The sequence below is a fragment of the Nerophis ophidion genome, linkage group LG05, assembly GCF_033978795.1.
Source record: "Nerophis ophidion isolate RoL-2023_Sa linkage group LG05, RoL_Noph_v1.0, whole genome shotgun sequence".
NCBI classification, from domain to species: domain Eukaryota; kingdom Metazoa; phylum Chordata; class Actinopteri; order Syngnathiformes; family Syngnathidae; genus Nerophis; species Nerophis ophidion.
The window spans coordinates 24,988,664-25,001,521 of record NC_084615.1 but is presented as its reverse complement, the minus strand read 5'-3'; the positions used below and the strand labels follow the sequence as shown (position 1 = coordinate 25,001,521).

The 12,858-nt window shown below is 39.2% G+C and overlaps 1 protein-coding gene across 2 annotated transcripts in view; it reads right to left on the bottom strand.

Moving 5' to 3' along the window:
* nt5dc1 (5'-nucleotidase domain containing 1) overlaps positions 1-9,247 on the bottom strand; it is a 99,935-nt gene extending 90,688 nt beyond the window's left edge. Inside the window, exons 1-3 of one of the 2 annotated variants that reach the window (XM_061900370.1) lie at positions 9,073-9,247; positions 8,859-8,990; positions 4,426-4,517 (exon numbers count right to left, since the gene is read on the bottom strand). In XM_061900370.1, coding sequence (XP_061756354.1) covers positions 4,426-4,517; positions 8,859-8,951 — 185 coding nt within the window. In that variant the 5' untranslated portion in view covers positions 8,952-8,990; positions 9,073-9,247. Of the gene's footprint in view, positions 1-4,425; positions 4,518-8,858 lie in introns of both variants that reach the window. The other variant, XM_061900369.1, reaches the window with a different exon arrangement.
* Positions 9,248-12,858: the final 3,611 nt, after the last annotated feature.

The following is a 12,858-nucleotide window of genomic DNA, read 5'->3' as shown; positions in this document are numbered from 1 at the left end:
TAGTGAAACAAAAATGAATATTATCAACAACAGTATCAATATTAGTTATAATTTCAGCATTGCAGTGATTAAAAATCCCTCATTGCTATTATCATTAGACATTTATAAAAATAAAAGAAAAGAACAATACTGTCCCAGTGGCTTACACTTGCATCGCATCTCATAAGCTTGACAACACACTGCATCCAATGTTTCACAAAGATAAAATAAGTCATATTTTGGTTCTTTTAATAGCTAAAACAAATTTACATTATTGCAATCAGTTGATAAAAAATCGTCCTTTACAATTATAAAAGCTTTTTACAAAAATCTACTACCCTGCTTGCTTGTCAGCAGACTGGGGTAGATCCTGCTGAAATCCTATGTATTGAATGAATAAAGAATTATTTTGAATTGGGAAAAAATCGTTTTGAATCGAGAATAGTGTTGAATTGAAAAAAATAATCGATATTGAATCAAATCTTGACCACAAGAATCGATATTGAATCGAATCGTGGGACACCCAAAGATTCGCAGCCCTACTACCAAAGTACAAATAAAATATTCATAAAGATTATTATTATTAGCTGTGGTTACATTTTGGTGTTAATAAATAAATAAATAAAAAAGTAGCACAGGAATGTTTTTATATCCCGAAAAAAATGTGCAGCGATATGAAATTTCTCAAATATCACAATGTCATTATTATCATTCCTAAACAGTGCCAGTCCACTGTCGCCAACACAAGTGTAGGGGTGGCCGATATGGATCAAAAATCATATCTCAATATAGTTTGCCCAAAAACTAACCACTAAATGGAAATATCCGTGACGCATGACGTAACTAAATATCTCCACCATGCCTTGATTTTAAAATTTTGAGACTGATGATGATCCAAATACACAAAAGCAGGAACAAGTGATAAAAGTATGATTTGCATAATACGATCCCAACTTAGAGTGTGTTCTGAGATCAGAAAAAAAGAAAAAGCCTTGGAAATAATTCAACAATCATCTTTAAAAAAAAAAAACATTTAGCTATGCTTAAATTTTCAGCCAAAAAAACAGAAAACAACAAAATGTGAAATAAAGTTCCCTGGTTTAAAAAGACATGTTTTAAATGGTTATGTAAATAGTTATACTTGTATAGCGCTTTTATACCTTTTTTTTTTTTTTTAAAGGAACTCAAAGCGCTTTGACACTATGGATGTTTTAAACGTCAGCAGCAACATGAAAATAATTTACCTTTAACAAAGGTGTTTTTGTAGGTAAACATTATTGTAGGACATACACACAAATATTTTAAACAGAAACACCAACCTGCCAACTGCTTCTTGATGCTGTGCTCTGAAAAATACTTTTAATTATGGTTACTTGTTACTTTACCAAAAAAAGTAATTTAATTACTAACGGAATTACTCTTTAATCAATGTACTTACCGTATTTTTTAGACTATAAGTCGCGTTTTTTTTTTTTTTGGTTTGGCCGGGTCTCACCCCCCGCTAGACTGTGGAGACGACTGCGACTTATAGTCCGAAAAATACGGTAATAACTAGGGAAAGTAATTATTGCGCTACTCAAAACATTTTTTATGTTTATTATGGCATAATGCATTAAGTGCCATATGAGCAGTGTGTGCGTGTGCGTGTGCCTTTTAAAAGGCGGTGCCTGTTGCCTAGTGACGTGTGATATCAGCTAGTTCACGTTCACGTTCACGTTCAGTAGTTTGAATTGTTTTTGTTGGCTAGGCTCTGACGGCAACGCTTTTGAATCTAATTTTTTACTAGTCGATTAAATGTGCTTGCTTGGCTGTATGTTCTTGTCATGAAACAGGGTGTTGTTTAGATGGCAAGTTTTGCTTCAATCACAGTCCATTTGGTTATGGTTATGGTTTAAGTCTATTTCTAATAAGCTTTACAGATAGGTGAAAATGTTACTACAGTTTGATCAACTTTCGATGGATTTATTTGGGGAGCAAAATGCAATGTGGTATTGTGTGATTATTAAGACCAAGACAAATCATATTAAGCCTCTCTGGTGGATTGCTTGCATTAATAACAGGTCCAACTGAAAAGAGACATACAAAATGTGACAAAGTATTTTAACGACGTATGAATGGATGATTCACCAGCTACTTTCGATTATTTTTTTTCCTTATTAAGACCAAGACAAATCATATTAAACTGCCTCTCTGGTGGATTGCTTGCATTAATAACAGGTCCAACTGAAAAGAGACATACAAAATGTGACAAAGTATTTTAACGACGTATGAATGGATGATTCACCAGCTACTTTCGATTGTTTTTTTTCCTCAATCCCCTTGTTGCGGGGCAAAATGGCTCGTACATGCACATGCTTGCTCAAACCCTCTGCTGTTGCCATTTCTAATAAAAAGTTGCGTATAGTTCTTATTGATATTTGTTTGTAGACTTCGATAAGGAAGCTTTAAACACTAAAACATGGCTGTGGGAGTAGAGACGTAGTCAAAGGTGGCTTCTTTAAAGTTTATTTGAAAGCACCTTTATTTAGACTGTCTGCAAAATATTTGTCAACCACAAAAAGTGGCATGATCGTATGGTCAGGGATGATGTAGGATACATCTGATGTTCAACGCCAATAAATATATTTTAGGCACTTTTTCTATTTTTTTATGCTACGTCTCTGTGTGTTGTGAATCAGAGTTACCATGCATGCCTTCATTGTAATTTTTTTGATGAACACAGAAGAACCAAAAGCAGAAAATACACATAGCTTTAACTTAAAGTTGTGTAGTTATCACAATGACTCGCATGCTGATGGCGTCAAAAATAAAATGTGTCCTCTTCACTTTCTCCCAGGTGTACACATATTACGATGTGCAGGGTTTCCCTCAGCGCTTTGTTGCTAAGGCAGCCGCCTTAACAACAATGAGCCCCCGCCTAACCTAAAGTCTTAACAAGCTGCTCCGCTTCGTTCTGCCTCTGTCTCTGTCAGTACTCTCTGCAGCACCCAACATAGTTCTGTGGGTGGGACAATCTGATTGGTTACACGCAGAGCGGTAACAACCAATCAGCAGCGCGCATTCAGAGCGGTAACAGCCAATCAGCAGTGCGTATTGAGAGCGCATGGAGTCAGTGCTCCAGCGTTGTGATGAGCAGATAGGTGTTTAGCAGGTACGCATTAGGCAGCGGACTCTCCCCAAATTATAATAAACTCCTCCCAGTCAGCTACTTGTAACATCACTATGAGCCCGTTGACGTTCTGAAAACAGTACCTGAGGTGAAGGCTAATTAGCTTTTAGCGTAATGTTAGCTCATTTTGCGGTGCGCAAGTGTGTGCGTGCGTGCGTGTGTGTGTGTGTTACGGACACCAAAGCGCTGTCTCTCTGTTATTTCACTTTGCCATTTTCTATGTTGAAGCAGCAAAAAATGACATTATGTTAAATGAAGAGTTTCCTGAAGCTGTCTCTGATAATTGATATAATAATGTAACTGCATCATAAAGCCTACATGAACTCCATGGTGTTCAGGGATGTCTAGTCTCTCCTATTGCTATTTGACAATTTTTTTTAGCTATAGTTACATTAATCATTAGTAATGTAGCAGCCTAGTTTTGAATGGCAGGGTCCCTGCTACCACATGTTGATAAAAATATAACATATACATAATAAAAATCAACTACAGTCTTCCCAAATGCTGTAATAAATTAAGCATGATGAGTTGAACATATGTCAGCATGTGGCATAATAATGACATACTTAGTATCTCAAGTAACTACGACTGTTTTGTTTTTACTTTATGGAAAAAATATCGAGATATATATCTTGTATCGCCATTCAGAAAATGGAGCGGAAAACACAACCAAAAATGTTAGACTTCTTCATGCGACGAAGCCGACCTACTTCACCACAGTCATGTAGTCTATTGCCCCCCAGGTTATTTGGTGGCAGCAACGAGGTGAAGACATGATAGCGACAGGTCAAGTTAAACCGATCCTTACACCCACCCATCCCCTTCCCCGCTCTGTCCGCCAGAGAGACACCACCTTAACTAACACATTTTCTGGGGGAAACACTGATGTGGAAAATGTTAAATCCACACATTGTTCTTTTCACAGTGAGAAATCAACATCCTCGTTTTAAAAAGGAAAAGCATCTAATTGGCTCTTCTTCGTAACTAGCTGCCGGTCCCTCTTTCATACGTACGCTGTTAAAGAGCTGTGATTGGATATATTCCCAACTTGTCCCGCCCATCTACAAGATGAAATTAAATATTATTGGATTTAATTTCTGTCAACATTTTTGTCTCGATTTTAATTCATCGACAAAAATCTCAGTTAATTGTGCATTTTCTTAGTCAACGTGCATTTCGTTTTGATTCATTTATTTTCGTCAGGGGAAAACCAGGTTGTTTACAGTAACTAAAAGGAGAATTGTTAGTCAATGAAAATAACACTGCATTTGATTTACCAGAAATCCCACGTAGCAGGTGTTAGGTTCAAAAGGTCCTCATCATAACCTTTATGTTCCACCAGATACCTGGCAAAGCTCTCATAGATCAGCTGTAAAAAAAAAAAAAAGAAAGAAAAAAAGGGAAATTATCACATTGCTACTGATACTTTAGGCAGACGTATATTTAAGTATGGCTGGCAAAAACAAAATACAATTTTAATGAATTGGCATTAAAACATTTGCTTAATTATGCAGTGATTAGATAACACACACAATCTCAAATATGTAAATACATTTGCAGTCATAACTTAACAGGAAAAATTCACTTTTTGTGGGGAATTTTGCCTATAATTTACAATCCTTTTTCGGGGCAAGAACACATTTGTGTGAGTTTTTTAATGCATTCTGACTCATAAATGAACATAAATGAAAGTATTCTTGCAATAGAACCAACGGGAGCTGTGACGTCAGAGTCTATTGCGTTTTTTCCAACTGTAAAATCCAACAAATAACCATCCAAAAAGCGCCAACAATACTCCATTTACATTTTGTGGCCTGATATTTAAGTATTATCCATATTGTTATTATAAGGGCTAATGCTAAAGACCTACATTTAGCGGCGCATTGATCAATGAGGCAACTTCCTTATGCAACTGTATTGACATCATCAGCTGAGGAGCTGATTTCTCGCCTTGCAGCTCATTAGTTTCTTCTCGATTATAAATCATGCTTCTCACATGGCTAGTAAAAGGTTGTGGACATAAACTGTGAAGTGGGTACACTTTGACAGCCAACATGGAGCCTGAAATGGCGAAAAAGACCAGAAAAGACGCCTCGTTCCATCCCCTTTTTGTCTTTGCTAGGATTATGAGTCATTCTTTATCCAAACAGGAATATATGAACATCTTAATAGTCGGCCTCCCAGTTTAAGCAGACATTGTACAGTAAGTGAAGTGAATTGTGTGAAGTGTATTACATTTCTATTGCGCTTTTCTAAAGTGACTCAAAGCGCTTTACATAGAGAAAAGCCAATGTCTAAGTTACATTTAAACCAGCGTGGGTGGCACTGGGAGCAGGTGGGTAAAGTGTCTTGCCCAAGGACACAACGGCAGTGACTAGGATGGCCGAAGCGGGGATTGAACCTGGAACCCTCAAGTTGCTGGCACAGCCACTCTACCAATCGAGCTATACCGCCCCACGATGAAGTGATGTTTGATTGTGTGAATGCTCCAAAGCATTCACATATATTATTTTTGTACACCAAAATTCATCTATTTTCAAACTTATTCTTCTTCTCCAGATTTTGGGGCGCTCTACCTTACATATTTTTCACCCGATTCAAATCGTTCCAACTTCAAACTTTTCAGCCTATTCTGGAATCGCGGGCTTTTCCTTGACAAATTCCAAAGATTCCCAGATTTCCGAGAATTCCGAATTTTCCGGGACATTATTCCCATTCAAAATGACTTGACCATTTTTTTAAACTCGACCAATTCCACATTTTTCAAACCATTCTACCTTCAACACATTCCACCCCCCGGAAAATTTAAACTACCTTTATCCAAGTTTTTAAAAATTCCAGGATTTTCCAGAATTCCTGGTTTACCAAAGCCCTATTTCCACCCTTTTTTCTGGCGACTACACCTTCCACATATTTCATAGCATTTAAATTTTTCCACCGTCAAAACATTCCTCTTAACCAGGAAAAAAATCTAAGTTGTTTTTTGAAATGGAAAAATTCCCGGTTTTCCCAAAATTCCAGGAATTCCTTAATACCATTTCTCAATTCAAAATGTTCAGCTTTTCTCGACGGATTTGAAAAATTACAACACCAACTGTTTTAACTCATTCAGACCATTCAAATTGTGTTACCATTTTCAAAAAAAAAACACTTTTCACGGATTTCCTATTGAAATCAATGGGACATTCTTCAAAGTTCCACAACTCCTATATTTTTCATCTGATTCAAACTGTTCCAACTTCAAAATATTCAGCCTGTTTGGGAAATGTGTGCTATACTTCAACAATTCTAAAACATTGTTACAAATATGCGCCACACTGTGAACCCACACCAAACAAGAATGACCAAACCATTTTGGGAGAACATCCGCACCGTAACACAACATAAACACAACAGAACAAATACCCAGAGACCCTTGCAGCACTAACTCTTCCGGGACGCTACAAAATACACCCCCTATTGGTAGGGAACCTATGGCTCTAGAGCCAGATGTGGCTTTTTTGATGACTGCAGCTGGCTCTCAGATAAATCTTAGCTGACATTGCTTAACACGATAGGTAATGAATAACTCCGCTGGTAATCACAGTGTCAAAAATAACATTCAAAATATAAAACATTCTCATGCATTTTAATCCATCCATCTGGTTTCTACCGCACCTGTTCAAGAAGTCGCATTAATTGTAAGAAGTATTTTATTTATTGTTAGTTAGCTTCAGAATAACAATGTTATAAAAAAAAAATGAGAGACTTATTATGCTCTAAAAATGTTGGTCTTACTTCAAAATGCACACAGTTAGTTGTATTCAGTCTTAAAAAAAAATATATATGGCTCTCACGGAAATACTTCTTAAAATATTTGGCTTGAATGGCTCTCTCAGCCAAAAAGGTTCCCGACCCCTGCCCTAACCGATCCCCTAGCCCCTTTTGCGTGCCGGCTCAATCACACGATATCTACGGCTTTTCACACACAAACACAAGTGAATGCAACGCATACTTGGTCAACAGCCATACAGGTCCCACTGAGAGTGGCCGTTTCAACAACTTTAACACTGTAACAAATATGCGCCAAATTGTGAACCCACACCAAACAAGAATGACCAACACATTTCAGGAGAACATCCGCACCGTAAAACAACATAAACACAACAGAACAAATACTCAGAATTCCTTGCAGCACTAACTCTTCCAGGACGCTAAAATATACACCCCCCACTGCCCCTGCTTAACCCTCACCTCAACCCCACCCCCTCCAACCCCGCCCACCTTAACCTCCTCATGCTCTCTCAGGGAGAGCATGTCCCAAATTCCAAGCTGCTGTTTTGAGGCATGTTAAAAAAAATAATGCACTTTGTGACTTCAATAATAAAGTGCCATGTTGGCATTTTTTACCCCATAACTTCAGTTGATTTATTTCGGAAAACCTTGCTACATTGTTTAATGCAGTGGTTCTCAAATGGGGGTATGCATAACCCTGGGGGTACCCAAAGGTATGCCAAGTGGTACGTGAGATTTTTTAAAAATATTCTAAAAATAACAACAATTCAAAAATCCTTTATAAATATATTTATTGAATAATACTTCGATAAAATATGAATGCAAGTTCAAAAACTGTGAAAAGAAAGCAACTATGCAATATTCAGTGTTGACAGCTAGATTTTTTTGTGGACATGTTCCATAAATATTGATGTTAAAGATTTATTTTTTTTGTGAAGAAATGTTTAGAATTAAGTTCATGAATCCAGATGGATCTCTATTACAATCCCCAAAGAAGGCACTTAAAGTTGATGATTACTTCTATGTGTAGAAATCTTTATTTATAATTGAATCACTTGTTTATTTTTCAACAAGTTTTTAGTTATTTTTATATATTTTTTTCCCCAAAAAGTTCAAGAAAGACCACTACAAATGAGCAATATTTTGCACTGTTATACAATTTAATAAATCAGAAACTGATGATATAGTGCTGTATTTTACATCTTTATCTCTTTTTTTCAAACAATAATGCTTTGCTCTGATTAGGGGGTACAAAAATGTTCCCAGGAGGTACATCACTGAAAAAAGGTTGAGAACCACTGGTTTAATGCATCCAGCGGGGCATAATAATGTGTTAATTCCACGAATGTATATATGGGTATCGGTTGATATCGGAATCGGTAATTAAGAGTTGGACAATATCAGAATATCAGCAAAAAATCCATTATCGGACATCTCTATTTTCAACCCTTTTTATTATTAGTATTGACACAGATTATTTATGTATTTAATATTTGTATGCTTACTATGGTATATTATTTATTTGTTTACTGTTCTGTTACAGAGACCAAGAAAATGGCCTTAGTGTGTGAATGTGAGTGTGAATGTTGTCTGTCTATCTGTGTTGGCCCTGCAATGAGGGAAGCGACTTGTCCAGGGTGTACACCGCCTTCCGCCCGATTGTAGCTGAGATAGGCACCAGCGCCCCCCGCGACACCGAAAGGGAATAAGCGGTAGAAATGGATGAATGGATGGTATAAAAAGGGGTAGGATTAATTAAGCTCTGCTTTTTCCTACTCCTTTTCGGACGTGCTGTATTGAAAAAACTGGAATTGTGCATCATGTTCAAAATAAACTGAAACTGAACTTAAAACACGATACATAATGCCGAGTACAGTTGACAATGAACTATTTAAGAAGCCGGTGTTCGGTGTTGTGGAACCGGCGTCATACTCACCTTGGAGGTCTCCTTCAGATGATACCGGCAAAGCGTATGGTCTAAATCGAAACCAATAACGTCGCACTCCGACAAAGTGAAATATTCAGACATTGCGGCTGACGCTCGGAAAGGAAAAGAAGGAAAAGAAACCTGTCACCAGAAAAAAAAAAAAAAAAAAACACGTTAGCGGTGTAACGAGGCCACGCTACAAGACGAGCCACTCTAGCGTCACCGGCTGCGTGGGAAGATGACGTGCCGTGTTTAAAGCACTCTCCTCTGCTATGGATATGGACAACAGTGCCGGCCCAAGCTCTACATTCGACGCTTGTTTCAGTTTCGTTCCACAGCCATGTATTTGCACTCATTTGCTCATTGGATGGCGCCTGTCTCTTCTTCGCCTTTGTTGCCGCATTGTAGGTTGTGGCTATTGTACATCTTTACCGCCATCTTCTGGATTCACCGAGGAACTGCCGCAATTTTCAACTGTCACAATCTGCCTACAAGAGATGCGCTGTTTGCGGTCTCATCCGCGGATAAACCGCGGGTCGGGCGGTTGACATTACGAAAAAATAGATTTTAATTAGATTTGGGCGGGTGGCGGTTGAACCATCCGGAAATATTTGATATACATGGTTCTGGGATCGGTATCCTTTGCCATTCAAAGAGCCATTTAAGACCCGTGTCATAAAGGGAAGAAAACAAGAGGAGACGCTATTATTCTCTTGAATGACTGCTGGCAGTCACCCAGATAATAAGGATTAGGGCGTGGTATGAAGCCATTGTCTTTGTCGCCTTCTACTACATGTACGATCTGCTTGTCAGTCCAGCAACATGTTGTGTGTGGCTTCCGCGGCAACACGCACACGACTGCAAGGCATACTGGGTGACATAGAGCATGAGCATCAACAAAGTCGTCATCCACCCACCGTCCACCCGAACCAACATTTTATCAGGGCCATACCCGCCCGCCAACCGCCCGCCAACCGCCCGCCAACCGCCCGCTGAAATACATCAGAGGTTGTCCGCCTTTACCACTCACAGAGCTATTTAAACCCGTTTCACAGAGTAATGAAGACAATTGGAGCCGCTAACGTTCCCGCGACTATCTAATAGTCTTCATCCTGATTACAAGAATATGAGCGTGCTGTGAAGCCATTGCCTTAGACACCTTCAACAACATGTACGAACCGATTGTTGGTCCGGCAACATGATGTGTGTAGCTTCCGCAATTACACGTTCAAGATTGAAAGGCATACTGGGTAATACAGAGTACACTGATGGTTGTGATATAAACAATTTCAACACTCTTAGTAATATGCGCCACGCTGTGAAGCCACACCAATTAAGAACGACAAACACATTTCCGGAGAACATCCGCACAGTAACACAACATAAACGCAACACAACAAATACCCAGAATCCTTTGTATTCATGACAAAACCTGACTATTTCATACACCCCGCTAGCAGCAAAACCCGCCACCTCCCCCCGTGCGTCGGTAAGGTGGGCGGGGTTGGGGGCGCGGGGTGTAAAATATATTCAGGCGGTGTCACAGATACAAAGGATTCTGGGTATTTGTTGTGTTGCGTTTATGTTGTGTTACTGTGAGGATGTTCTCCCGAAATGTGTTTGTAAATCTTGTATTGTGTGGCTTCACTGTGTGGCTTCACAGCATGGCGCATATTAGTTAGTGTTAAAGTTGTTTATATCACAACCATCAGTGTACTCTGTATCACCCAGTATGCCTTTCAATCTTGTACGTGTGATTGCGGAAGCTACACACAACATGTTGCCGGACCAACAACCGGTTCGTACATGTTGTTGAAGGCGTCAAAGGCAATGGCTTCACAGCACGCCCATATTCTTGTCATCAGGAAGAACGCTCTTGGATAGTCGCGAGAACATTAGCGGCTCCAATTGTCTTCATTACTCTGTGAAACAGATTTAAATAGGTTTGTGAGTGGTAAAGGTGGACGACCTCTGATATATTTCAGCGGGTGGGTACGGTCCTGTTAAAATGTTGGTTCGGGTGGACGGTGGGTGGATGACGACTTTGGTGATGCGGATGATATAATTGCCTATCCGCGCATCTCTACTGCCTACAATATCGCGTAGTTCAGGGGTCAGCAACCCGTGGCTCTTGAGCCGCATGTGGCTCTTTAGCGCCGCCCTAATGGCTCCCTGGACCTCTTTTAGAGATGTGTGAAAATGGAAAAAGATGAAGAAAAAAACATATGTTTTGTTTTAATATATTAAATTGGCCTTGTGCAGGGGTAGGGAACCTATGGCTCTCGAGCCAGATGTGGCTCTTTGGATGACTGCACCTGGCTCTCAGATAAACCTCAGCTGACATTGCTTAACACGAAAAGTAGGGGTGTAACGGTACGTGTATTTGTATTGAACCGTTTCGGTACGGGGGTTTCGGTTCGGTACGAGGGTGTATCGAACGAGTTTGTAAACTAAAGTTTTAACAAGCTGCTCTGCAGCTGCCTCTGTCTGAGCAGTGAGCACCCAGCATTGTCCCGCCCACACAACCATCTGATAGGTTACATACAAAGCCAATCAGCAGGGCGTATTCAGAGCGATGTACCAGTGTATTCAGAAAGCATGGAGTCGGTGCACCGGCGTCAAGATGAGCAGATGTGTGATCAGCAGGTGAGCAGCTGACAATTTACAATCCCCAAATTATAAAAAAACACTTCCCAGTCACAACTATTACAAACACCACTATGAGCCCGTTGAACTTCTAGAAACTTCAACTGCAGCTCAGCTCTAGTTCTGGGTTGAGGTGAAGGCTAATTAGCTTTTAGCGTTAGGTTTTGCTCATTTTGCGTGCGTGCGTGTGTGTGCGTGTGTGTGTGTGTGTGTGTGTGTGTGTGTGTGTGTGTGTGTGTGTGTGTGTGTGTGTGTGTGTGTGTGTGTGTGTATAATACAAGTCAACTACAGGCTTCCCAAATGCTGTAATAAATTAAGCATGATGAGTTGACCTGAAACTGTTTAATGTTGCACTTTTTATATGTAGAAGAAAGGTTTTGTCATTTTATTTAATCAAAGCAACAACTTGAGGCAGTTTAATGTGGATTAACGTGGGTAGAATTATTACAGTGTTCCCAATGTTAAAAGGATAAAGCCATTGTTTACAATTTTGGTAAATAGATGACCAAAAAATGTATATTTTGTTTTCTTACCGTACTGAAAATAAACCGAACCGTGACCTCTAAACCGAGGTACGTACCGAACCGAAATTTTTGTGTACCGTTACCCCCTAACGAAAAGTAATGAATAACTCCGCTGGTAATCACAGTTTTGATTGGTTGGTTGATTGAAACTTTTATTAGTAGATTGCGAAGTACAGTACACATTCCGTACAATTGACCACTAAATGGTAACACCCGAATAAGTTTTTTAACTTGTTTAAGTCGGGGTCCATGTTAATCAATTCATGTTAAAGTGTTAGAAACAACGTTGAAAATATTAAAACATTCTCATGCATTTTAATCAATCCATCCGTTTTCTACCCCAACAGTTCAAGAAGTCGAATTAAAGGCCTACTAAAACCCACTACTACCGACCACACAGTCTGATAGTTTATATATCAATGATGAATTTTTAACATTGCAACACATGCCAATACGGCCGGTTTCGTTTACTAAATTACAATTTTAAATTTCCCGCGGAGTTTCCTGTTGAAAACGTCGCGGAATGATGACGCGTGTTTGTGACGTTATTGGTTGGATGGGACATATTAGCCCAGCATCACTTACGGCTAAAAGTCGTCTCTTTTCATCGCGCAATTACACAGTATTTTGGACATCTGTGTTGCTGAATCTTTTGCAATTTGTTCAATTAATAATGGAGAAGTCAAAGTAGAAAGATGGAGGTGGGAAGCTTTTAGCCTTTAGCCACACAAACACACAGTGTTTCATTGTTTAAAACTCTCGGAGGTGAAGCTTTACTATGGATCAGACCAAATGTCAACCAGCAGTTTTCGGTGAGAAAATTGTGAAGTTTGCTCTTA